The 26998-nt window shown below is 45.3% G+C and overlaps 1 protein-coding gene across 6 annotated transcripts in view; it reads right to left on the bottom strand.

The window, feature by feature from the left end:
- LOC147033820 (disintegrin and metalloproteinase domain-containing protein 12-like) overlaps window positions 1-26998 on the bottom strand; it is an 868480-nt gene that overhangs the window by 384992 nt on the left and 456490 nt on the right. For all 6 annotated transcript variants that reach the window (XM_085871429.1, XM_085871449.1, XM_085871421.1 and 3 more), the window contains one exon: window positions 18295-18490. In XM_085871429.1, coding sequence (XP_085727555.1) covers window positions 18295-18490 — 196 coding nt within the window. The remainder of the gene's footprint in view (window positions 1-18294; window positions 18491-26998) is intronic.

Raw genomic sequence — 26998 nt, 5'->3', positions numbered from 1 at the left:
CCAGTTTCATTTCCATCCGAGGGACGACACATTGATTAATCACCCATGCACACTCTCTCGGCTGCTCACTCAGCCAACAATTTGGGCATCCTGCATAGAATAAAGTTGGTTGTATTTTATCACTTTGGTTTCCATAATTTTGGTAAGTAATAAAAGAAATAGGACCACGCATCCTGAAGCTCACCTGGATCAGGAGCTACAGTCACTCAAACCCTCCTGCAGATCCCCGTCAACCCTGATCTTTTTTTTTTAATGCCATGAACAAACTTTGGTACAACACGGGTGATGAAGGTTGTGGTCAAGTTTCATCGGAATTGTTTGTGTGGTTTCAGAGAAGAAAGCAACCAGCTACTTTGGGGGGCTCAACAACATCCCCCTCACTCCCGGAGACCCCTTAATGAGCGCAGATTTTGATGCGGTCATACACCTTCGTTAAGCATCAGATATAAAGCTTGTGGCCAAGTTTCATTAAAATTGCGCTTTTGGTTCAAACGATAATGATGGAAGTGTTTCTGGACTGACTGACTCACTCACTCACTCACCTACAGATACTTTTTGATTGCATAAGCTCACCTGACTAAAGTCCAGGTAAGCTATAAACGACAGGTAAATTCATGTTTTTAATTTTGACCAAAAACAATCATTGTGACACCTTCGCAGACTTGATCTTCGTAAGCTTCATTAAAATGGCCCTTGTTCTTCATGCTCCCAAATGAACAATGTTTGTTGTCAAACTTTATTGTGAAAAAGACAGTGTTATATGTTACCATGATAACTTAAGTATCAAAAAACTATCACACTAAACGTGAAAAAGCACGATCGTTTTCCGCTCCAAATTACCCACGACGAAAATCGCCTTTGCTCAACAGAGTGCAAACCAAGATGGTGCCCAGTTGCTACATTACGCTCTGTGTGTTGTGAAAGGCAATGAGCATTCTATTTATTTTCAGTTCAGTGAATCTCTGCCATATTCTTTTTTAAAATTCACAAAATTCCAAATTGACTCTGATCACAAAATCATTTGATGTGCCGCATGCCAAGATGAAATTGCGTACAAGTCTGAATATTTAAAAATACATCCAGTAATTTTCGAGTCAAGGTCCAAACAGACACACGGACGCATGGACGGACAGATGGACGGACAAACAGAACCCAAAATATAAGTGCTCAGCCTGACTGACGGCTGGTCGGGGGCAAAAAACGACATCTTGAATGATGGCTGGACGACAACATCCCGCTGAACAGTGTGTTATATCACAGTCTACCACACAAGAGGGTGCCACACCACTGATGTTTTATTATTTGGACAACACTAATTAACACATTCGAATTCATCAGTCTTGTCAAATTTTTTTTTAAATGCAACATGCCATTTATTTCATTTAACATAATAACTCATGGCACCAACAATATGTAAATATACTGTGGGGTGGAAGCATATGCACTCCATTGACATCCTGGTCTCATGTTATGCTCAAATCCTTATTGGTGTCTTCATGCTAAAAAAAAAACTGGCTTCTCATGTACATTATTCAATCAAGTATATAAATTTATCAGATACTCATTTTTGACACCGGATTTAATCCATTTCCTTTAGGTAGGCTTATCCTATTCAGATTGGAGCTCATACTCGAGTGATTTGCTTCCAAAAGCTTATCCTTTACACACTTTGGTAGTTTCACTGCAGTAAGCATATATACCTTTGCATTATAATCCCCTGCAAAGGTAAAAAAAAAACAAACAACACTTTGCAGGAAAAAAAATAGTGGATTTGAGTAGAAAGTGTGGACTTCAAGAGGTTAAGAAGAAATGCATTAGTGGACAAATACACAGAAATAACAAGATATCTGCGATCAGAAAGCGATTTCCATTGGTAAGCCTCCCCCTGTGCCTGCGATCCAATGATGGTCATATTATTTTTGGACCGCCATATGACCTTGACATCCAACATGTAGGGGATCGTGTGTAGATTAAGAAAATATATCCCCATTTATGTGTTGGCTTAATGGTTAGAGTGGTGGGCTTGGAATCCCAGGGTCCTGAGTTCAAGTCCTGCTTGGCTGTTGAATTAATAACAGGTGGGGTTGACTCAGCCTGTCATCCTTCTGAGGTCGGCAAAATGAGTACCAGCTTGGCGAGGGCGACCCATCCAGGATTGTGCCCAACAGCCCAGGAGACTGCGAAGGCAGCACCAATGCTCTGCACCGAGTATGGTCCCAATGGATGGATGGATGGATCCCCATCAACATTCCATCCATAAAACTCAACATCATGAAAATCGTTGGGAAAAATATGCAAGTTGTAATCAAAAAGGTGTTTTTGTTACTTTGGTCACAATCCGAAAAAGTAGGTCAAGGACGCTAATCAAATATCAGGTGTACATCTTCAATGCAGGTATGGTATTATGATGCAAGAACATTTTGGAAGGCCAAGCGGTTTTTGAGATTCCGAATTCGTAAAATTGAGAGATGATAAAAATACGCGTTTTTTTTTTCTTCAGATTGCCATTTGACCTAGACCTTTAACCTGGAGGGGTATGATGGAAATTGAGCGTACCTTGCTCTCGGCTATTTTAGCAAGGGCAATTTTATTCCGATTGGACAAAATTAGTCGAGTTTTGGTAAAAATGCAAAACTTAACATAATTAGGTCATGACCTTAAAATTAGGTCAAAGTGAGAAAAATGTCAGCCCCTCATACTTTTTATTTCCATGAATTGTTGATTCAAAATTTCAGTCCGAAAGTCCCAGCTGGATCCGAGATACTGCACATTGGCAGAAAAAAAGGGGGAAAAAACAAACCACATAAGTACTCATTTAGTATTTCTAGGGGGTCTAAGAAACTCTGGAGTACCATTGAAAATTGGGGGCACTAATTGAAGAAACAAACCATACAACAGTTATAAGCCTTGCCCGATCATGTAGATGGAGGCTTAATAATGCCAGTCAGTGGTTTCGTTTTGTTAAGGGGTGGTGCAACGAAGAATCCAAGAGCCCCAACCCACAGTGGAAGCATAGAGGCCTTTAATATGTTCTGCAAAGCAAACCAATCACTTGAAAGATGGATTGAGTTAGTGATGTTAATGGTAGTACTCCCATCCTTTGGGTTCAAAACCAAGCTTGGAAGTATATAATCAGTCCATAAGATGTCATAGCCGATGGCAATCAGGCACAGAAGTTCAAAAACCGTACTTGAGCATTTTTAGAGATCTTCACAGAAGGAGGTCCTGCAGAATTGGGCAAAGGTGGCATACTCACATGTGAGCTGGCGTGGTACGACCGACCGATTTAAAGTCTGCCAATTTTCCAGCAGGAACAGTACTTTGGGCTTGGCCTAAAGCAGGAAAATGTGTCTGTTTCCATCAAAACAAGCCAACAGGAACGGCAGGTCATTGTTGACTGGTTGAAGAATTGACGTTGATACTTCGGGCAGTTATCAGAAAGTTTATAATCAACAGCATGCAAAACTGGGAGGGCAAAGGCAAACCACCCAGCATAACCCTTGCCAAGAAATGGATTTGGCAGTACCGGACCTGTCTTTGAGCAGAACACCATTACATGAATACGATTAGGTCCTTATACCGGTTTAAATCATCATACCCTTCTCTCTGTTTTGCAAAGAATTGTAGGAAAAGGTAAACTTTCAATATCACCAGCTAATTAACCAGCACAGTGGTATCAGTTTGGAAAGAGGAATTAGGGTGATTGTCCTCATCATCAACCTCGGGGAATTTTCCATGAATTCCTGCCAGGCAGCAATGTATTGTCAAAGGATGGCTGTGAAACACCGATGACATCACATTTGTACATTTTGGTCCAGAACATTTCGTTTTCATTTGTTTGTTAACTTTTAAAGTAATTCACTACCTCTGCCACAGAAGGTGGACAGAGGTAATGTTTTCACCTGTGAGCAGCATATCTCAAAAAGTTATTGGGTGGATGACAAGGACAATGACAGGGTGGACAGGTTGGGTGTATGACAAGGATGAATTGATTAGATTTTGGTGAAGATCTGGATCCGGATATGAGAAGTTTGTCAGTGGTTCTTCACCATTGAGTGATGAGACCAAAAACGACATATAGCACGATATCTCAAAAAGTTGTGCACGGATTATGACAAAACTTGGTGGATGAGTTGGGTAGGTGACAAGAACAAGGCGATTCGATTGTGTTCAGGTCCAGATGCAGATCCGGCCCATCAGTGGGATAGAAAACGTAAACTGTTCAGCCTGGCGGAGGTATATGCTCCCAAGTGCCATTCTAGTTTCACATGTTTTTGACTGACAAAAAAGCCTCGTCTTTGTAAACATACTGTTACGTTTGTGGGGCCGGGGGTGGGGGGGAGGGGTAGACATTGCCAAAGAACAGATCAGAATGTATGGAGTAGCATGATCCATGCATGAGTAGTTCACCAATCTCGATGTAATCAGTAGGATTCAGGATTGTCTTGTTTGAATGTGCACCGTACAGGGGATGGTGCATAGCAATAATAAATTAGGGATTAGGGTTGAGGAATTGTACGTATAACTCCACTGCAATGTCCCACAGAGTGGAATCGGGTGGATTGGGGCTCTGCCAGGCAAGAGAGAGAGAGGGGTGGAGCTATGGATGCCTCCAGGGGTGGAGCTATGGATGCTCCAAAGGGCGGAGTGAGTCCAGAGAGTGAGAGGAGCCTGTATCATGTGGGTGTGATGCATCTGGGAGGATCGGAGTCTGGGGAGAAGTGGACTGAGGAGCACAGGGAGAGAGGGGAGCTGGTTCTGAGGAGAGCTAAACAGTGAAGGACTTCCTCATGCCTGCCTGCTTATGCCCATTTCATCGTGCCTGGATCCTGCCGTGTGCCCTCTTTGCCTGTTCATCTCCCCATCGCCTGTTCCGCTCCCCATCATCTGCTCGTCCACCAGCAGCTGAAGCCATCCGGTTTTCGTTCCCCATCCTGTCTGTGAATAAATCTGATGTATGGTGCTGTATGTTTTATTCTCATTCTATATTAATATAATTATTTATTATCAGTTCTGTGTTCCCCCTTTCTTCCCACCTCCACCCGCTGTCGTCTCCTCCATCACAATCACCATCCCCTGGTTATCTTGTTTATGTTACAGGAAATAAACCCGTTGGTTGTACCACAGCTGAGGTTATCGTGTCTCTTGTCGGTTCTCACACGTGCAAACCCGCCATAAATTTGGTATTCCACAGGAGTGAAAAACGTAAGGTACATCATGGGATTTTAACCTCCCGCCGCAACAGGTTCGACGTTAGTTGAACCGTTGACATGACAATACGTATGCTGAGGGCTCAGTGCTCACATTATATTTTACAAGGCATGTTACCATGTAGATTGTGCATGTCACCACTGAGAAGGAACATGTCACCACGCAGATGGAACATGTCACCACGGAGATGGAACATGTCACCACGCAGATGGAACATGTCACCACGGAGATGGAACATGTCACCACGGAGATGGAGCATGTCACCACGGAGATGGAACATGTCACCACGGAGATGGAACATGTCACCACGGAGATGGAACATGTCACCATGGAGATGAAACATGTCACCACAGAGATGGAACATGTCACCACAGAGATGGAATATGTCACCACGGAGATGGAGCATGTCACCACGGAGATGGAACATGTCACCACGGAGATGAAACATGTCACCACGGAGATGAAACATGTCACCACGGAGATGAAACATGTCACCATGGAGATGGAACATGTCACCATGGAGATGGAACATGTCACCACGCAGATGGAACATGTCACCACGGAGATGGAGCATGTCACCACAGAGATGGAACATGTCACCACGGAAATGAAACATGTCACCACGGAGATGAAACATGTCACCACTTAGATGGAACATGTCACCACAGAGATGGAACATGTCACCACGGAGATGAAACATGTCACCACTTAGATGGAACATGTCACCACAGAGATGGAACATGTCACCACGGAGATGGAGCATGTCACCACGGAGATGGAACATGTCACTACGGAGATGGAGCATGTCACCACAGAGATGGAACATGTCACCACAGAGATGGAACATGTCACCATGGAGATGAAACATGTCACCACGGAGATAGAACATGTCACCACGGAGATGGAACATGTCACCAAGAAGATGGAGCATGTTACCACTAAAATATTCTGCCACTCTGATCAGTAATTTCACGATATAATGGCTTCATTTCAGTGCCCTTACAATTTGATCCATTTCTTTAAAGCATTATTTATATTAGCTTTCATATTTAAAAACCATCAATATGGACTCATAGATTCAGATAACTAGTGATTGAATGATCACCGCTTTATCGATAATAATGCATTCTCAGGTTCATGATGTAACTTAGTCATATTATTTACAAAGAATACACACAAGGAAACTCAGACACAGGAAGAGGACACTTGGCTCATAATGCCTGCGTCATATCCACATTCGACGCCATGAAGACTCGATCTAAACAAGGTCACACAGCAGTGGTGGTGTGAAGAGGAGGGGGATGGGGTGAGTGCAAGTGGGGAGCTGCAGAGGAGAGGGTACAAAATGGGAAGGGAGAAGAGGATTAACGGGGAGATAAGATGTCTTCATTCTTATCTTTAAATATCCCAATATGCAGACTGGCACAGCAAGCACATGACACCCACATATCACACAAACCAGACCCAAAGTAGTTACCCACCAATCCAGTAGCTTACTAGTCACCACGTCTTCAGATAAAATATATTATTTATTTGAAGTAAGATTTATTTTTCACATTTTTTAACAATTCCACCCAGATATTCAGGGGTTTTTTTGCCTAATTTTAAGGCAATGGGATTTTGCTCGAGGGATATTCCTCATCTCCAATGGCCTCTCCCAGCCACAGATCACGAATGATCTAATTAGAGTGTCGAAAAGAAAAAAAAAAAGAAGAAGATGAGTCGAATCAATTCATCATGATGAAACAAACTACAAACCGTGAAACATCCCGGACAAGCTTGGGGCAAAGTCTCTCTGTCTTTGACCAATTTACAAAGGCTGATGTCATATGTCATCATTCAATCAGCGGTGTGCACACCTTATCTTGTTTTGTATGAGTCCATAAAAGATGTGTTTAATATAAATCGATGTTGGGTTTTCTCTGCTGGTATTAAGTCAAATCTCTACCTGGAAACTTACAAACAGGGCAAAGCCATTTGCCTGTCATTTTCCATGGCATATCCACACCACACACACCATTAACTTAATCACTTGGAGCTTATCTCGTGTGTGCCAACGCCATTCCCACCATGAACGGAATCTTTGAACATCCTATTTATCATGAACTTACATATCCCATTTAATCTTTAAACAGATAATTTAGTCCATAACAGCATGCTCAGGCCGACTCTGCCTGAGATATGACCATGGGCTCTTTAATGCCCACGACCAAACCGTACATGGGAAGCCAACTTTACATCTCTGTTGTGATTCAGCGCACCTGCCTCAACTGTGCTTAGCTTCTGCTATGAAAATGTAATCAGGTGTTTCATGTATTTGAAGGCCTCCCTTCTCTTCCTTCTTCCCTCTTTCTACAGAGACACGTGGAAGACATATCTTTTACGCAGAGACATATGGAAGACGTCTCTCTCATAACAAACAGATGGATGGGGAACATCAAAGTCACAGAGCACATTGTGCCATACTTTATTCTCCATTGCAGCACCTGCTTGAGTGGAGCAAAAACTGTGTACTTAAAAGAAACAACGTTGCAGGAGAATAGAGATCACATCATGTGTGGGCTCGCATAACATAGACAGAAATTGAAGGAGAGGGAGAGAGGGAGCGTGAGCAAAAGAGATAGAGGGAGAGGGGGGGGGAGAGGGAAAGAGAGTGAGGGAGAGGGGGGAGAGGGAGAGGGTGAGAGAGAGAGAGGGTGAGGGAGAGGGTGAGAGGGTGAGAGAGAGAGAGAGAGAGAGAGAGAGAGGGAGAGAGGGGGAGAGGGTGAGAGAGAGAGAGAGAGAGAGAGAGAGAGAGAGAGAGAGAGAGAGAGAGAGAGAGAGAGAGAGAGAGAGAGAGAGAGAGAGAGAGAGAGAGAGAGAGAGAGGGAGAGGGAGTGAGATATGGAGTGAGAGAGGGAGTGAGATATGGAGAGAGAAAGAGAGAGAAAGAGAGAGAAAGAGAGAGAAAGAGAGAGAAAGAGAGAGAGAAGAGAGAGAAAGAGAGAGAGAAAGAAAGAGAGAGAAAGAGAGAGAAAGAGAGAGAAAGAGAGAGAAAGAGAGAAAGAGAAAGTGAAAGAGACAGAGACAGAGACAGAGACAGAGACAGAGACAGAGACAGAGACAGAGACAGAGACAGAGACAGAGACAGAGACAGAGACAGAGACAGAGACAGAGACAGAGACAGAGACAGAGACAGAGACAGAGACAGAGACAGAGACAGAGAGAGAGAGAGAGAGAGAGAGAGAGAGAGAGAGAGAGAGAGAGAGAGAGAGAGAGAGAGAGAGAGAGAGAGAGAGAGAGAGAGAGAGAGAGAGAGAGAGAGAGAGAGAGAGAGAGAGAGAGAGAGAGAGAGAGAGAGAGAGAGAGAGAGAGAGAGAGAGAGAGAGAGAGAGATATGGAGAATGTGAGTTTCATATTGGAACAAAGTTAAATGGAGATATGTTTCGGCCTGTATTTGTGTTTGACAAAGACAAAAGATTGTGAGGGTGGTGAGTCTATACCTCATTGCGAATGTCCCAGTTGTTTATGGATGAGAAAGTGGTGGCGGGGGGGGGGGGGGCTAGGGTGGAGGGGTGGGTGATTGGTACCACTGGTTTGTGAAAAGTTGTAAATGGATAATTAATGGTACAATAAAACCTTCAGACAATTACGAGATGAAGCAACATTTTTTGGCCATTTATTGGAAAGAAAACACAAAAAACTCCAAATGAGCTGCAAACTTGGAAGATGCACAATCTGGGGAGACCCTGATCATCACAGTGTGTATGTGGCAAGCTGAGTGCTGCAAAGACAATGTAACTATCTGTTGTTGAGGGAAAAGGCCAAGCCCTCCCCAAATCCCTCTCTTCCTGCACCACCCTTTACTCACAACATGTGAGCTTCCGTCCCACCAAGGTGGATAAATTCACAGCCAATCTTGACTCCTCTATAGTTACTGGACTCGATGGCAACAACACTTTAATCTCAAAGACTGATTCATCTGCTTTGTCTACTCCTGTTAATCTGCTCTTTATCAGGTCTTTCTATGAGGGCGGTCTGCTTGCCTCATCAAAAGTTGCTGATGTTACCATAAACCGGGGCATCTTTGCCATACTGTCAGAATATTTTGTTGAGCACACTTTATTTTTTTTGTTGAGCACACTTTATTTTGAATGGAGCACACTTTATGCTATGCATTTCACGACTTGTCTGCATGTGTTTAAAATCAATGACGATGTGTTACTCACATTCTCTGTGTGCGATTTTTGGTGAAACTTCGCCACCACAGTGGTTTACGCCCTTACTGACAGAGCTAATCAAAATAGAGGTCGAGTTCAACATCACCATCATGTACCATACTCGATGGAGAGCGCAGGTGGTGCCGAAGCAGATACGAGCACACAATCCTGGAGGGATCGCCACTCCAGCTCAGGAAGTCAGCGCAGGAATTTGGAATCTGTTCAGGGTGCTGGTGATAGCTCGTGAACTATTCGCAAAAGACTCTGTGGGATCTTTAACGTCTACCAACTAATGCCGACAGATGGAGTTCACGTTTAACATCAGTCCGAGGCATGGCACACAGATTGATGAATCGTCCTGCCCGTGAAACACCGGGATGACAGTTTATAGCTGGGTTGGGATTCAAACCCACGACACAAAGCTTAGAGGTGAGTGTGCATACCTCACGACCAAACAGCCAAACTTCAACACAGTTAACCCATTGAACCCTGAGCTCCTTAGACTTTCGGCTCCTCCTCACTGTGCTCCCTGGAGAAAAATCCGGCTGCTCGGGTATATGGAGGTTTGAATAGCAACTGGTAAACCGGCTGCTTCGGTATATGTAGGTTTGAATAGCGACTGGTAAACCGGCTACTGGGGTATGGGGAGGTTTGAATAGCGACCGATAAACCGGCTGCTCGGGTATATGGAGGTTTGAATAGCAACCAGTAAACCGGCTACTGGGGTATATGGAGGTTTGAATAGCGACTGGTAAACCGGCGACAGGGGTATGGGGAGGTTTGAATAGCGACTGGTAAACCGGCTGCTTGGGTATATGGAGGTTTGAATAGCGACTGGTAAACCGGCTGCTTCGGTATATGTAGGTTTGAATAGCGACTGGTAAACCGGCTACTGGGGTATGGGGAGGTTTGAATAGCGACTGGTAAACCGGCTGCTTGGGTATATGGAGGTTTGAATAGCGACTGGTAAACTGGCTGCTTGGGTATATGGAGGTTTGAATAGCGACTGGTAAACCGGCTACTGGGGTATGGGGAGGTTTGAATAGCGACTGGTAAACCGGCTGCTTGGGTATATGGAGGTTTGAATAGCGACTGGTAAACCGGCTGCTTCGGTATATGTAGGTTTGAATAGCGACTGGTAAACTGGTTACTGGGTATGGGGAGGTTTGAATAGCGACTGGTAAACCGGCTGCTTGGGTATATGGAGGTTTGAATAGCGACTGGTAAACCGGCTGCTCGGGAATATGGAGGTTTGAATAGCAACCGGTAAACCGGCTGCTTCGGTATATGTAGGTTTGAATAGCGACTGGTAAACCGGCTACTGGGGTATATGGAGGTTTGAATAGCGACTGGTAAACCGGCGACTGGGGTATGGGGAGGTTTGAATAGCGACTGGTAAACCGGCTGCTTGGGTATATGGAGGTTTGAATAGCGACTGGGAAACCATCTGCTCAGATATATGGAGGTTTGAATAGCGACCGATAAACCGGCTGCTCGGGTATATGGAGGTTTGAATCGCAACCAGTAAACCGGCTACTCGGGTATATGGAGGTTTGAATAGCGACTGGTAACACTGCTGCTCGGGTATATGGAGGTTTGAATAGCGACTGGGAAACCATCTGCTCAGATATATGGAGGTTTGAATAGCGACCGATAAACCGGCTGCTCGGGTATATGGAGGTTTGAATAGCAACCAGTAAACCGGCTACTGGGGTATATGGAGGTTTGAATAGCGACTGGTAAACCGGCGACAGGGGTATGGGGAGGTTTGAATAGCGACTGGTAAACCGGCTGCTTGGGTATATGGAGGTTTGAATAGCGACTGGTAAACCGGCGACAGGGGTATGGGGAGGTTTGAATAGCGACTGGTAAACCGGCTGCTTGGGTATATGGAGGTTTGAATAGCGACTGGTAAACCGGCTGCTTCGGTATATGTAGGTTTGAATAGCGACTGGTAAACCGGCTACTGGCGTATGGGGAGGTTTGAATAGCGACTGGTAAACCGGCTGCTTGTGTATATGGAGGTTTGAATAGTGACTGGTAAACCGGCGACAGGGGTATGGGGAGGTTTGAATAGCGACTGGTAAACCGGCTGCTTGGGTATATGGAGGTTTGAATAGCGACTGGTAAACCGGCTGCTTCGGTATATGTAGGTTTGAATAGCGACTGGTAAACCGGCTACTGGCGTATGGGGAGGTTTGAATAGCGACTGGTAAACCGGCTGCTTGGGTATATGGAGGTTTGAATAGCGACTGGTAAACCGGCTGCTTCGGTATATGTAGGTTTGAATAGCGACTGGTAAACCGGCTACTGGGGTATGGGGAGGTTTGAATAGCGACTGGTAAACCGGCTGCTTGGGTATATGGAGGTTTGAATAGCGACTGGTAAACCGGCTGCTCGGGAATATGGAGGTTTAAATCGTGGCTGGTAACACTGCCGCTCGGGTATGTGGAGGTTTAAATCGTGGCTGGTAACACTGCCGCTCGGGTATGTGGAGGTTTAAATCGTGGCTGGTAACACTGCCGCTCGGGTATGTGGAGGTTTAAATCGTGGCTGGTAACACTGCCGCTCGGGTGTATAGAGGTTTAAATCGTGGCTGGTAACACTGCCGCTCGGGTATGTGTAGGTTTAAATCGTGGCTGGTAACACTGCCGCTCGGGTATGTGGAGGTTTAAATCGTGGCTGGTAACACTGCCGCTCGGGTATGTGGAGGTTTAAATCGTGGCTGTTAACACTGCCGCTCGGGTATGTGGAGGTTTGAATAGTGGCTGGTATCACTGCCGCTCGGGTATGTGGAGGCTTAAATCGTGGCTGGTAACACTGCCGCTCGGGTATGTGGAGGTTTGAATAGTGGCTGGTAACACGCCGCTCGGGTATGTGGAGGTTTAAATCGTGGCTGGTAACACTGCCGCTCGGGTGTATGGAGGTTTGAATAGTGGCCGGTAACACTGCCGTTTGGTCATATGGAGGTTTGAATAGCGACTGCTAAACCGGCCGCTCGGGTATGTGGAGGTTTAAATGGTGGCCGGTAACACTGCCGCTCGGTTATATGGAGGTTTGAATAGTGGCCGGTAACACTGCCGTTCGGTCATATGGAGGTTTGAATAGCGACTGCTAAACCGGCCGCTTGGGTATATGGAGGTTTGAATTGTGGCTGGTAAGTTGTCTGCTCAAGTATATGGAGGTTCCAGTAGCGGCTGGTTTATATGGAGGTTTCAATAACGGCTGGTATCATGGCCGTTAGGGTTCAAAGGGTTAATCTTTTTCGAAAGAAAAAACAATTCAAGTGTATTCATTACCAAAAACGTCATTTCAGATACTTTCTAACCAGTATCATCTGGATGAGAAGCGGCAAAAGAAGCCCCGTAGTGTAATTTTACTTGTCAATGGTCCAACACATGAAAAACGGATCCTGATCCAAACAATATCCCCACAAAGGAACACAATGATGCCTAGTGGCAAATCTGGTCAACACAAATGATGGACAAGCACGTCTATCAAACACTGCACCAACAGGCAGAGGAAGCCAGAGAAAGAAACGTTTTCCCATTTTATGGTGTCCTAATTCATGAGAAAGTCAGGTCAGGTCAGGTATGGGAGCATGCACCAGAGCATCTTGTTGCTGTGTCCACTTTAAGCCGGTACTACAGGGGCCTCCATCTGGCCATCCCCCAGGCAGATGCCTAGCCCATCCCCATCTCCTTGAGATTCTGATCAACCTGCTGCAACTACGAGGCACGTGGTTGGCTGATTGGCCTCCTCCACTCAAGAGACTCCCTCGCTGAGAGAATCTGGTGAGCAGGATCAGCGTCAGGAAAACGAGCCACATGTCCATACAGCCGCAGCTGACGCTCACGGACTATGCAGGTAACAAATCTCATTTCAGTCTCTCTCAGAAAATGTTCATTGGACACAAAGTCCGACCAGTGATAGCCAAGGATTCTCCGAAGAGACCTGGTACCAAAGGAATTAAGTCTCCATCTCAGATTCTTGGTCAGAGTCCAAATCTCACATTCATAGAGCAAGACTGGAAGCACCAAGGATCTGAAGACTTGGACTTTCGTCCTCCCGCACAGGTACCTGCAGCGCCACACCCCATTATCGAGTGAATCCATGACTCCCCAGGCCAGACCTAGACGTCTATTGACCTCTGATTCACAGCCAGCAGAGACATGAATATCACTGCCAAGGTAAGTGAATCTCTCCACGACCTCAACATCCTCACCACAAACAGGCACAGACAGGACAGCAGCATCCAAGATGTCATTCAAAGCCTGGATCTTAGTTTTGACCCAGGAAACCCGTAATCCCAGTGGCTCCAACTCCTCATTCAGCACCTCGAGGGCCCCCAAAAGGATATCTAAAGTCTCCGCAAAGATGACTGCATCATCTGTGAAATCAAGGTCAGAGATCTTGACATTCACAAACGATGCACCACAGCTTGATCTCTCTGCCATCCTCCCTCGAATCCAGTCCATCCAAGTGCTGAAAAGTGTGGAGGCCAGTACACACACCTGATGAACTCCAGTAACAACTGGAAATAAGTCAGAGATGGTACCAACACATCTTACAGCACTCTCAGTACCAGAGCAAAGTTCAGACATGAGATCGATCAGTTTTGGTGGCACCATAAGAAGACCAAGAATCCTCCAGAGGGCATCCCGATTCACTGAATCAAACGCTTTACAGAGATCAACAAAGGATGCAAGCAGCCCCTGCCGAAACTCTCGTCTGCGTTGGGTGAGGACCCGAAGATCAAGGATATGGTCAATCGTTGACCTCTTTGGTGTAAAGCCTGACTGCTCTGGACGCTGGTGCTCAAGCAGATGGTGGCGAACCCTATCGAGAATTATCCGAGCAAAGACCTTGCCCGGCACTGAGAGCAGCGTCAACCCTCGGTCGTTGTTGCAGTCTTGGCGATCACCCTTCCCTTTCCAGAGAGGATCAAAAAGGCCCCTCTTCCAATCAGTTTGGATGATGCCTGTGTTCCAGGCAGAGCACAGAACTGCATGCAATGACACGAGTGCAGCATTTCCACCAGCCTTGAGAAGTTCAGCACCGATGCCACAGATCCCTGGAGCTTTACCCCATTTCAACCGGTTCGCCGCAGCCCGTATTTCCACAAGCGAAAGTGCACCACAGTTGATTGGACGGTCAGCAACAGGGATTATAACTCCCCTGATGTCCAACTCAACAGCTGGTGGATCAGCCTGGTACAACTGCTCAAAGTAACCGGCCCAAGGGTCCTTCACTTCTTTCTCCTCTGTCAAGAGCCTAGATAATCCTCTGTGAGGACTTGGATGAACACAATGCACGAATTCCCCTGCAAGCAGGATGAGAATCCTTTGACCACAGGTGATACTCTAGCCCCTCACCGATTCCTCGCACATAGGCCCCCTTGTCCACCCTAAGCGCACGTACAGTTTTACACCTCAGCTCCCTGAACAGCTCAGTTCTTCCAATCAGCCTGGCCCTGCGACTCTGATCAATGGTATCCAGTGTCCCTTGAGAGACAAAATTCTTCTTTGCCCACCGGTGAGTTCCAAGACATCCACCGGCAACATCAAGGACGGTGGTCTTGAAGGCACACCACAACTCTTCAGGACCTCCCAAAGCACCCAGACCTCCAAAATCTCCACTCAGCCTGTTCGCAAACTCCTCAGCGACCCTCTCATCCTTGAGCGTGCCAACATCCAGCCGAGGCTGGGATAGTACCATTCTCCTGGATTTAAGGTGCAACTTCAGAATAGTTACAACAAGCCAGTGGTCAGTATTGAGGAACTGAGCACTCTGGTAGACCCTGCAGTTCTGGATCATCCTCCAGTGACCATCAACAAAGACATGGTCAATCTCCTTTGCCGCAACGCCAGTGTTGGAATACCAAGTCCAGCGATGAGCTTGTGGGCGCTGAAACCATGAACCAGCCACCCTAAGTCCATGACTTCTTGCAAAGTCAAGGAACTTAGTGCTATTCAGGTTCACAGTTCCACACCCATGGGGACGAACACATCTTATAACCATCCCTATCAGTTCCAGTCGATGCATTGAAATCCCCCAAGACGAGAAGTGTATTTCGTCTGGGGCAATGATTCACCACAGACTCGAGCGTGGCATAGAATGCATCCTTCACGGTGAGATCACTCGCCTCAGTCGGAGCATAAACAGACAAGTGAAATGACACGAAAGGAGTGATGAATCCTTAATCTCATAATACGCTCGTTGACCGGTGTTTCCTCAATTATCATTGGAGTCAACTTATTGGACACAGCTACAGAAACTCCTTGGGAATGGTAACGATCAGAGCGACCAGACCCCCTCGCCACCCACCGCCCACCATTATCCATTATCCACCATTATCCAAGGGTGTAACCATCCACCATTATCTCGCCGCAATCCGGTCTCCAAACCTCAGAGAGAGCTGCAATACCGATGTCCAAAGGCTTGAGCTCAGATGATAACAGAGACAGGTGATCATCCTCTCCTTGGGAGAGGACATTCCAGGCACCCACCCAAAGGGACCGCCTCAGGTTAACGCAAGGAATCCGCTGTCTGGTGGATGACACCTCAGTGTTTGTGTTTTGCGGAATGAAGCGTTTTACGGTGGCCAGAGTGCAAATCCTGCCACCAACCTCCTAATAAGAAGTAAGCCAACTGCAGGAGGACGTCCGCAGACACAGTTGGGTACGAGATATGGATGGCCGTTGGCTCACAAGAGCTCCTCCGCCCTTTGACAGGTTTTGTTTTTAATCCTGCTGGGTGTCCATATCCAAACACCCTCCTCACCAAGAAACCTGGTGGGGGAGACGGTTTAGTCGCTGACAACCCGACCATGGAACATGTTAGTACAGGTTTACATGGTACCTGCAGCAAGCCACAGATCTAATCTGGCCTGACCTGACTTAAATTCATAAGAAGGGTGCCACAATTAACCCTCTCAGTCTCAACTACAGACCAGGCAGCCTTCTCCCCCATAATAAGCAAGGTCATGGATGAATGATATCACAGTAGACCTCAAGACTCCTTTTCTTACCCTCTGATATCTGATTATCAATTTACCTTTCTCCAAGGATCAAAACATGGGGTCTGATCCACTTCGTTATTTATTTAATACGATTGAGTGTTCATTTAAATTTCGATAAATCGGTCACGCGAGACCAATCAATTCCAATGGTCAGCCTCTGCGACACGTACAGACGTACAGTCTATGGGCCTCCTCGGCCTCACACTATCAGCTCCAACAAGACATGAGCAGATCCTCCAAGCTGTCATCCAAAGGCGACTGCTCCCTCAGGTTTCTCTGCAGGACTGGTGCCCTTCCTCTGCCATGTGCAGCTTGAAACAGTACAAAAGATTGTCACGTGAAGTGCAATGTAACATTTCTTCCCACCATGGGCTGCTGTTTTTGCTTTCCCTGCTTCCCTTTTACCCTTTTCCCCCCTTTCCTCGGCCATAGATCTGAGGATCTCTGTGTTTTTGTCATATTGTGGCAGAAGACTGTCTCAGAGTCTGAATATTGCTGACCAAAGACAGGTGAGTGGCCTAGTAGTCTTCTACTCTACCCTCTTCTCTCTCTCTCTCTCTCTCTCTCTCTCTCTCTCTCTCTCTCTCTCTCTCTCTCTCTCTCTCTCTCTCTCTCTCTCTCTCTGTCTCTCTCTCTCTCTCTCTCTCTCTCGGTCTTACACATCCTACTGCCTTCTCGCCTCTCTGCTCACCCCTGCTTCTATGAGGTCAGAAATATTCCACCACAAGCCCTACCTTGTTACCTTCCACAAGTCTAAGCTTCACACTCACATTCTACGACCAACCATCACTTCCTAGTCTCTCCAGTTTGTATGTTTGAACTTTTCTTCAACTTGGTTGGTCCCTCTTACCACCAATCCACCTGTTTCACCTTTTATCTCCTTGTTATGCTACTTTATGAGTCTTAGTACAAGGATAAAGAATGGAGGCCTTCTAGAGTGTCTAGGTAATTATTGTGCAGGCACAAAGGACTTTTCTTCCGAAAGGCATCGTGGTATATTTTGTTCCGATATGATTGCAGATGAGGCAGCTGGCTAATATACAGCTGGCTATTCTTGCAATCAAATGGAATTTAATGAATCTTTCCCCCCCAAACAAGTGCTCTAAAGCAGGACCAGACAGCTATGAATGAACCTCTCACCGGTCTGTTGAACATTTCTCACCAATTTAACAAACTTGTTTAACCGGGTATAAAAACAAATAACATTTCCCTTTCCAAATATGCATTTGTGAAAAGGCTGACCATTTATGCTCGGACACGCATCCTCAGGTCCATGTTCCATCGGAGAGAGACCAAATGTGCTGAAAAATTTACCGCAGCCAACTTTTGTGTTTTAGTGCCAGTTCTTATACGGAGAGGTCCACATGACTGTTTTTGGAATGTGATGTAAAATTAAACCATCGATTCACCACATTTACTGTATGCATAACACACAGTGTCAGATATTTATGTCCTGTTTGGTTTGACCTTGAAAAGGGGGCAAAATGGGATTATAATGTTTGCAATGAAACGGAAGACCAAGCAGGAACCCGAAGAAGTAAAGAGCCATTCGAGTGACGGCACTAATCCTGACAATTTCAGCTTGAAGGCTAAAACAACACTTTCAATGAGACTAAACGTTCCCGGTATTTGTGCATAGGCTCAAAATTTTTAACCACACCATGGTGAACAACACAACAGAGTGATGGAAACACTGAACTTCATTCAAACGACCATAGTGAGCACAGCTTCACTATATATATATATATATATATATATATATATATATATATATATATATATATATATATATATATATATATATATATATATATATATATACTCACATGCAGAACGAAGGAACACACACCCACACACACTTACCCGATTGTTTCGAGATCCCAGGTGGTTGCCATGCCATTGCAGTGGAGGGTAAAGTGAGGAGTTCCTCAGTATTTCATGGTTACACGTCCCATTGTAAAAGGAAACATTTTCCAGCAGTGAGATGCGGTGTCTGCCATTTGCAGACCCTTCCAGTGGCTTGATTAAGTAGGTCTTGTTTGCCAGAGACACGTAGCCCCTGCTCGCAGCCATGAGGGATTGGTGAGATTGAGCACAAACAGAAGGAAGGGCATGAGGAGTGGAGAAGAGGGCACAAAATTATAAGATTGAGAGGTTCAGTAAAACTCGGCCATTGAGAAGTAACACCAGGTAGATATAGATATTTCCGTACTTTCGGTATATTTTGGTATACCCACAAAAAATTGTGTTAAACCATGATAATCTCATTAAAGTAAATGTAAGACTATTGACGGATCTTCACACGGTAATAAACACACTCCTATCAACCTTTAGTTGACACAATCCAATGTTTATCTTATCTGCAGATGCAGACCGACACTAACCTTCATACGGACGAGTATTCTGTTGCTAATGCTACACCTGGGCTGCCAAGATAACCCAATTTAGACTATTTGACTTTGCACTGCCATGTTTGGGTTCCATTTCCAGCCTATCAACTGTCATCTCTCATTGATTCATAGGCAGGGCGTTTCACCGATGAGTACGCTATCCTTCGGAGGGACGTTAAGTCACGTGTTCTCTGGCTGCCGGCATATTTCGGTGGTAAACACCAAAGCCTTTCAAAAGAGCAGGCCACTGTGTGACCTGTCCAGGATAGGTTCTCAACCACATCGTGACTTGACATCCTGGATGCCCGACTACTCTCTTCTTCGTCTTTCGGCTGCTCCCGTTAGGGGTTGCCACAGCGGATCACCCGTTATGATCTGCATACTGATTTGGCAAGGTTTTACGCCGGATGCCCTTCCTGACGCAACCCTGGTCGCCTCTTACGACACAGGGAAAAGGATTGGGTTTCGCCATGATTCCAGGCTGCCCTACACCCTCTCATAGCGCGGCCCAGCACAGAGCTCCCGTCCTCAAGCGATCCTCCAATCCAAGCCTCCGAGTATCCAGATTACAGGCGCATGCCACTATGCCCGGTATGGATGCCCAACCACTCTATTACCCAAAATTACAAAGGACTTTGATGAAGACTTCACCTGGCCAATCAAAGGGGCAATGCTTTCCACCATAACCATTTAAAAACAAGAACAGCGAAGGTCAGAATGATGGTGAGATGAAATAATTTCAGTGTGTGGTCGTTAAATCAGTCTCGAAACAAAACAAAGTTAATTTAATTGTGATTCCACAGATCATTGGGTAAAACAAAGTTTGAGTATTCAATTGTGCGACACGGATGCTTTCCGCATTGCAACACGAAATGCACAAAGGACACACAAAAAACCCGGCACTTGTAAATAAAATATGACACCAAGCTTCATTTAACTTCTGCAGATTCATTTTAACACATCGCTCTATTGGCAAACACATTCTCATTAATTCTAGTTTTATCAAATTAAGGTACGAATGCTATTATCATCTGTGGCTCTGATGAGATCTCACATTGCAAGCCAAACATTTATTTTATGCTCTGATGGAACTGGAAAGGTCCTATTGAAAGGTGAATCTTTTGACTTCATCCATAAACATAATTATTTTTGAGCCTGGCTGGGATACCTACCTGAAACCCTGCTCTCATGGAAGATACCTTGTGATCAAATTTGCATCCACATGGTTGTTGACATGAAAGATAGTTTCACCGTCAACCTGCATTGCGGTGTCACCACTGGTATTGGATGATAACTGCAGGTTCAGTTGGACAGAATTATACCACCAGCGTCCAAAAGGGTTGGCAGGATATCTTTGAGGTATGTGCTCTCACCTCTGAGCTGTCGAGCCTGGGTTTGAATCCCGACCAAGCAATTGTATAAACCGTCACCAGGTGCTTTGCAAGCAGGGTGAGGCATCAGTGTGTGTGCGCCGTCCCTCGGATGGACGTCAAAATGGGCCTCCCGTCGGCCAGCATTAGTTGGTGAACATTAAAGACCCCTCACTATCCATAGCGAAGAGTAAGCGAGTTAACGCCAGCACACTGAACAAATTAGAAATCCTGCACAGAGCACGGTGAGTGATGCTGATTGTCAGAAGCTGGGTTTAAAACACAAAACCAAATAGCTCAAAGGTGAGCTCCACAACCAACTGCACTATTCTGTCAGTCAATCAGGTTACTTTGTGCAACATTAGTTATATTAATAATCAATCTTTAACAGTCTGTCCCACAAAGAATGGCAGAGATGTGATGTGTGTTGCAGCTCGGATAGATGTGAAATAGGATTTCATTAATTTAATATTTATGAGCACACTATCTAATTTAATATATACTAGCATACCTACATTATCCGTAGTGTAATTGTTACCCAATATCGTGAAAACACACACACACACACACACACACACACACACACACACACACACACACACACACACACACACACACACACACACACACACACACGCACTTTACCACCACTTTACTTGGTCCCTTTCCCTTGATATTCGTCATAAAATGAGTTACACGTATTGTATAACATCTATTACATATTGATCAGAGCAACAAATATTGATGATTGCACATGTATGCAACGAGACAATCGATTAAACACTCACATTGGGGTATTTCATTTTGAGGAAACAATATTTAGTTATTTCAGTGTGTTTTTTTGAGGTTCCAAGATATTGTACGCTGCTCATCTCACTTCTGATACGTGGTCAGTGGATCAAGGCAGAAAACAATTTATACAGAAAAAGTATCAAACATGGCTTTTGAGGATGTATCACACACTATCAGATATCTGAACATCATACTGTAGTACACACAGGAAGTGGTGTCGTTTTAAAGTTTGGTATGCAAAGTGTGCCTGTGAATGTTCACCACTTTACAAAGTACATGTGCACCACTTTGCTGCAAATGTGTACGTGCAGCACACCACCAACACATTTTACCTTATTGGAGATTTTATAGGCAATCAATTCTAATATCTACTCTTCCTTTAGCCCTGTACTGAAGCCAAACAGACTTTTTAAACTTCCTTCTGTTGTGTGGTTGATATATCAAAGCAGAAAACAGTTCTGAACCTCGTACTGTAGTGCACACAGAGTGTGGTATGTGACATCTAGTATGATGAAGATAGTTTGAGTGTTTATTGCATGTGTATTTTACAAAGTATTTATCTGCTGTTTAAAGTGTAGATTTGTGATTTATTTTAAATGCAGCAGATTCCAGTGCAAAATGGATAAGGAAATAGGAGGTTGTATCCTGTAGCAAATAGGACAGGACCAAGGACCCAAGGAAATTCCACATAATGTAAAATGTGACTTCAGGACCTCAGCTCTCCCACCCACTCTCTCCCACCCCACCACCCATCCATTCTCCTGCTATCTCCACTCTCCCTTCCTCTCTGTATTCCCTCCTCCACCTCTCTCTGCTCTCCACTCTCCCCTCCTCTCTCTCTCTCCTCGACTCTCCGTCTCTCATCCTTCCACCCCTCACTTTTCTATCCTCTCCCCCTCCCTTCCTCACTCTTTCCCTACCTCCATCACTCTGCCTCCTCCCTCCCTCAATCTGTTTCCCCTCCCTCCCCACACTGTCCTCCCTCCTCTCACTCTGTCCCCTCCCTCCTCTCACTCTGTCCCTCCCTCCCCACACTCTGTCCCCTCCCTCCCACTCACTCCCCCTTCCATCCCCTTCACTCATTCCCCCCTCCCTCCCACTCTGTCCCCAAGCCTGATGTTAGCTTAATGGTTAAGGTGACTGGCTTGACATCTTTGGGTCTTGAGTTTGAGCCCATGCCAGCCATTTAAATAACACCAGGTGGGTTGACTCAGCCTATCATCCTTCCCAAGTTGGCAAAATGAGTACCAGCTTACCAATAACAGGGGCACTGCATCAGCAACACAGCCATGCTTCCAGAAAATGATGAAACTCGCAGCCACAGGCTGCATACAAACCAACAACTTTGTCCCCCCCCCCTTCCCTCCTTCCCGCTCACTCTCTCCCCCACCTCTCCTCACTCCTCTCTCTCCTCTCCCTCTCTCCGCATCGTGCCCAACCAGAAACAGTAATTAAAATACCTTTTGCCTTTGAAAACATCAATATGATATCTGTATGATTTTCTTCACGTCTTTTGCAACCGAGTCTGAAACCATGTTAGCCACGATGGTGATTAAAATGAGATATCGAACTCGAGTCGAGATAAAGCTCTGAGAGAGTTATAATGTGTTCGCCTTACAAAGGAGGCCGATGAAACCTCGAACTGAAACGGAGTATAGAAATATGGTGGCGGTAGTACAGAAATTGTGGGTGCAGTCAATGAACTGTCCAACCAATGGGTGGAACTCACACAGACAGACGCACGCACGCACACGGCTCCTTTTATAGTACGAGTGGGCCCATCGGTTCATTGGACCAAATTTTCATCGATCTTCACAGCCTTGCAGAAAACCCTGTGCCGTACTGCTTGAGCATTAGCTTCCCCTTCACCAAGCCCCAAATGTGTTTGGACCAGGGCCATGATTATACGATCGTTACTACATTGCGAAATTATCACACTATTATCGTTGTCAACGTTTTTGGCATTAATATATGGTTTGTTACAATGTTATCATTATTTTTGTTATTTATTTTGTAATTAGAATGTCGTGCCGTGGAAGGACCTATTGAAATGGCCCAAACACGTTGACGTTGCGTGCATTTAAAACATGGAATTCTTCCGGGTTCTTTGTAGTTAATTAGCCGAATCGACTCACCTTTTGCATTTACAAATCATTTCTATCAAAACAACTGATGTTGCTTGCAGATCAAACAAACAATACTGGCAATTGCCATTTCACAACGAGTGAGGATCGAGCAGCCATGAATAGCATGGATCAGACCTGAAAGGTAATAATATATCTTTGGAGCAACCTCATGAACCCTGATATGAGGCAAAAGCAATTGCTTCTTCAAATCTGATTGCAACGACTCTCATGATGTTCAATGCTCAATTGATTTCAGCATCAAGATGAAACATTTACAGCATTTAAACTATCAGTAAGCTATCAATAGCACAAGGCACGTTGCTCTCACATTGCAGATGGGTCAGTGGCCTCCGTTCCTCACCACGTATCCTCTGGTCCTGCTCCCTCTGCTCTCTCAGCCCTCTGAGCCCCTGTACCCCTCTCCAGTTTGTCCAGGGTACGGGAGTTCTTCCACGAAACCCGTCCCAGTGAACTCCCATAATCGAGGTTGAATGTACACTTCAACTCCTTTGTTCCTCTGTTCTATCCATTGTGGATCCATCTTCCTTCGGCTGTTCAATTCCACTCTTCCCAGCAGGGCTTTAAAGCCAGAGTCCTTGAGATGGATGTTGTAAAATTTCCATGTCGTCATTCACGAAGAGCAAGTGAGTTCTCTCCAGCATCCCCCAAAATTCCAAATTCCTCGTCTAACTTACAGAGGGCACTGGATCAGCGCCACCGCTACAAGAACTGATGCCAACCAGCAGCCACGTGCTGCATTCAACCGACGATGGCCAAACAACCTCTTAATCAAAGCAATAACATAATTTCGAAGAAAGCAAAACACTTTTCCAAACAAATAGGCACACAGCATCCAATAAGAGCCGTCGTATTCAAAGTGAAACAAACTCGACAGTCACACAAGCACAAGGAATTAAATAAACATGTACATTCACCAATGCATGAAAGAATGACAATAGGATATTACAAATCCATAAACCTAAGCGGCATCCATAAATAAAAATGTGAAAAACAAACTAGATGAAAAGGCTGATTATAATTAGTCTCTAAAATACCATCATTAACTGTGCGTCAAAGAGAAATTATTTCACACTGCACTTCCCTCGCACTCAAGGAAGAGCCGACAAGTTCGAGATCTATCACGGCATAATCCTTGGTGCGGTCGTGAAGGCAACGATATTTCTGAAAACTATGACCACCAAACCCTTCGTCGCACTGAGCTACCTCCTCTCACATCTTCTTGGCACAGCCGGAGATGAATGCCTCCAGTTTCTATAAAGCAACTTCTTTTACTATTTTGAAACAAAAGGAGAAGAGATACGGCTTGAAAGTTTCCAGTTCCGCAAGCAGCCAAGATTCTGTGGATTTAACCCGAGAAGTGCCGGTCTTTGTTGACCCCATTGTCGTGTGCAGGACGAGGTAAACATTGAGTGGGCAAAAATAAGAGGATTTTGTGGAATTCATACAAACAGAAAAAGGTGAAACGGCTCTGCAGCATCCAAATGTCAACGTGATATTGATGTTTCTATTTCGCATCAGTTACATGGGACACTTTCTCGGTTCTTGGTTATGCGATACACGAGTCCAGATCTGAATGTTTTTTGATGCATTCCCAGTTTAAACACAATGTAAGTTGCTTGTATTAAACCATCAGGCACCGTGGGGTGGTAGGATCACTTTATGGTGAGAGAACTCGCACGTATACATCGTCCCATGGAAGCCAGGAGACCTGCCTGCCAGTACTGCTTGTTGGTGGAGATGAAAGATCCCTCGGTGTCTTTAGCGAAGAGTAAGTGAGTTAATGCCAGCACTTTACACGAATTACAAATTACTACCATGACACTGCTGGGAAGGCAACGGCAAACTATGGAGCTTCACCCTTGCCAAGAGGACTGCTTCAGCAGAACCAACGCTCTCCAAAGAATATGGTACATTGATGATGTAGATGAGGACAACGACCAGGCACCAGAACCAGTCCACTCAAATATCTCTCTGTCTCTTGTCTTCACTGACTACTTCCTTCAACTTTCTTTTGGCCTCAGCAAAAGTTTAAAAACATGAGTTTTGGAGTGCACATTCTTAAAAGTATAAATCTCACAGCCTGGTGTCACACACGAAGGATAATGAAACTCCATACACCCAAAACTACAATAATATAAGCAGGGTGAAAGTGAAAGTTACACTTGAGGAAAAAAAAACCCCACACTAATGTGGGTTAGTTTGCCACAATTAATTTTAACTACCCAAACTAACACAGACCAATGTGGATTAGTTTGACCACACGAATGACACCTTCTCCACTACCAACCTGTTAAGTTTGACTCGCATTTCTCCCAAATCAACCCAAAACTAAAAATGAGATTCACAACGTGTCTCGATGCCATTCTCCCAGAATTAAGCTGCAACTTTAGAGTTGCTACAACGAGCCTGCGGTCGTTCTTGAGGAACTCAACACTCCGGTAGACCCTGCAGCTCTGGATCATCCTCCGGCGACCGTCAACGAGCACATGGTCAATCTCCTTTGCCACATTACCAGCATTGGAACACTAAGTACAGCGATGAGCATGTGGGCACTGAAACCATGAACCAGCCACCCTAAGTCCACGACTTCTTACAAAGTCAAGGAACTTAGTGCTATTGTAATTCACAGTTCCAGACTCATGGGGACCAACACATGTCTCATAACCACCCCCAAGACTAGAAGAGTATATCACCTGGGGGCACTGATCAACCATAGACATAGAACGCGTCCTTCACAATGAGATCACTCTCCTCAGTCGGAGCATACACAGAGACCAGAGAAACGACACCTAAGGAGTGACAAATTCTTCATCTCATAATGAAATGGAAGACAAAGAAGGAACCAGAAGAGGTAAAGAGCAAAGATGGAGTCATCAGGAGGAACCTGGATAGGATTCGGATTTCAGCCACTCCTCAACATCCCATCCGGTCACAGCCAAGTGAGCCTTACAGAAAGATTTCTGCAAGAATTCACTTCTCCTTAGAGAAATAGAAAACAAAAGAGAAAATTAGAAAGTAAAAGAGACGAAAGAGAAGAAAAAGCAAGAATTAGAATTTGTGAAGAGATTTGTGAAAAAGTATGAAAGGAACATAGAACAAAGATGTCGGGAAGAACCCGAATTGATGTATTTCAGCAGTTACTCACCAGGGTCAAACGTAGCGACATGTACAAGTTACCAGAGGTCCGTTGACCGGTATTACCTCCATTATCAGTGGAGTCAACTTATTGGACGCAGCTACAGCAACCTCTTGGGCATGGTAACCATCAGAGCGACTAAAGCAAGAGAAGGTGTAAACCACCCGCCAGGATCTCACCACTATCCAGTCTCCGACCATCAGAGAGTGCTGCAATACTGATGTTCAAACGCTGGAGCTCAGATGATAACAGAGACAGGTAATCATCCTCTCTTAGGGAGAGAACATTACAGGCACCCATCCGAAGGGACCGCCTCAGGTTAACCAAAGCAGACCGCCATCTGGTGGACCACACCTCAGCACCACTCTGCCACACACCACCACAATCTGACCCAGGAAGTTTACCCCGTGATTTTCCTCCCGTCATCAAAGAATGGGGGTCCCGAAGGCTTGCCCCAATTCTGTTATCTGGTGAGCTTCCCACCAGGGCTTTAAAGCCAGAGTCCTTAAGATGGATGTTGTAAAATGTCCATGTCGTCATTCACGAAGAGCAAGTGAGTTCTCTCCAACATCCCCTAAAATTCCAAATTCCTCCTCTAACTTACAGAGGGCACTGAATCAGCGCCACCGCTACACCAATCAGCGCCCGACGAAGAGCAGCAGCACAGGATGTACTCACACGGAGTGGGTTTTCAGTTTTCTTTGCGTTTGTGAGTTTTGCAGAATGAAGTGT

The sequence above is a fragment of the Eptatretus burgeri genome, chromosome 1, assembly GCF_056783735.1.
Source record: "Eptatretus burgeri isolate ZD-2024b chromosome 1, Ebu_testis_v1, whole genome shotgun sequence".
Lineage (NCBI taxonomy): Eukaryota > Metazoa > Chordata > Myxini > Myxiniformes > Myxinidae > Eptatretus > Eptatretus burgeri.
Note: the sequence above shows the minus strand (reverse complement) of the source record. Positions and strands in the feature narration are given on the sequence as shown.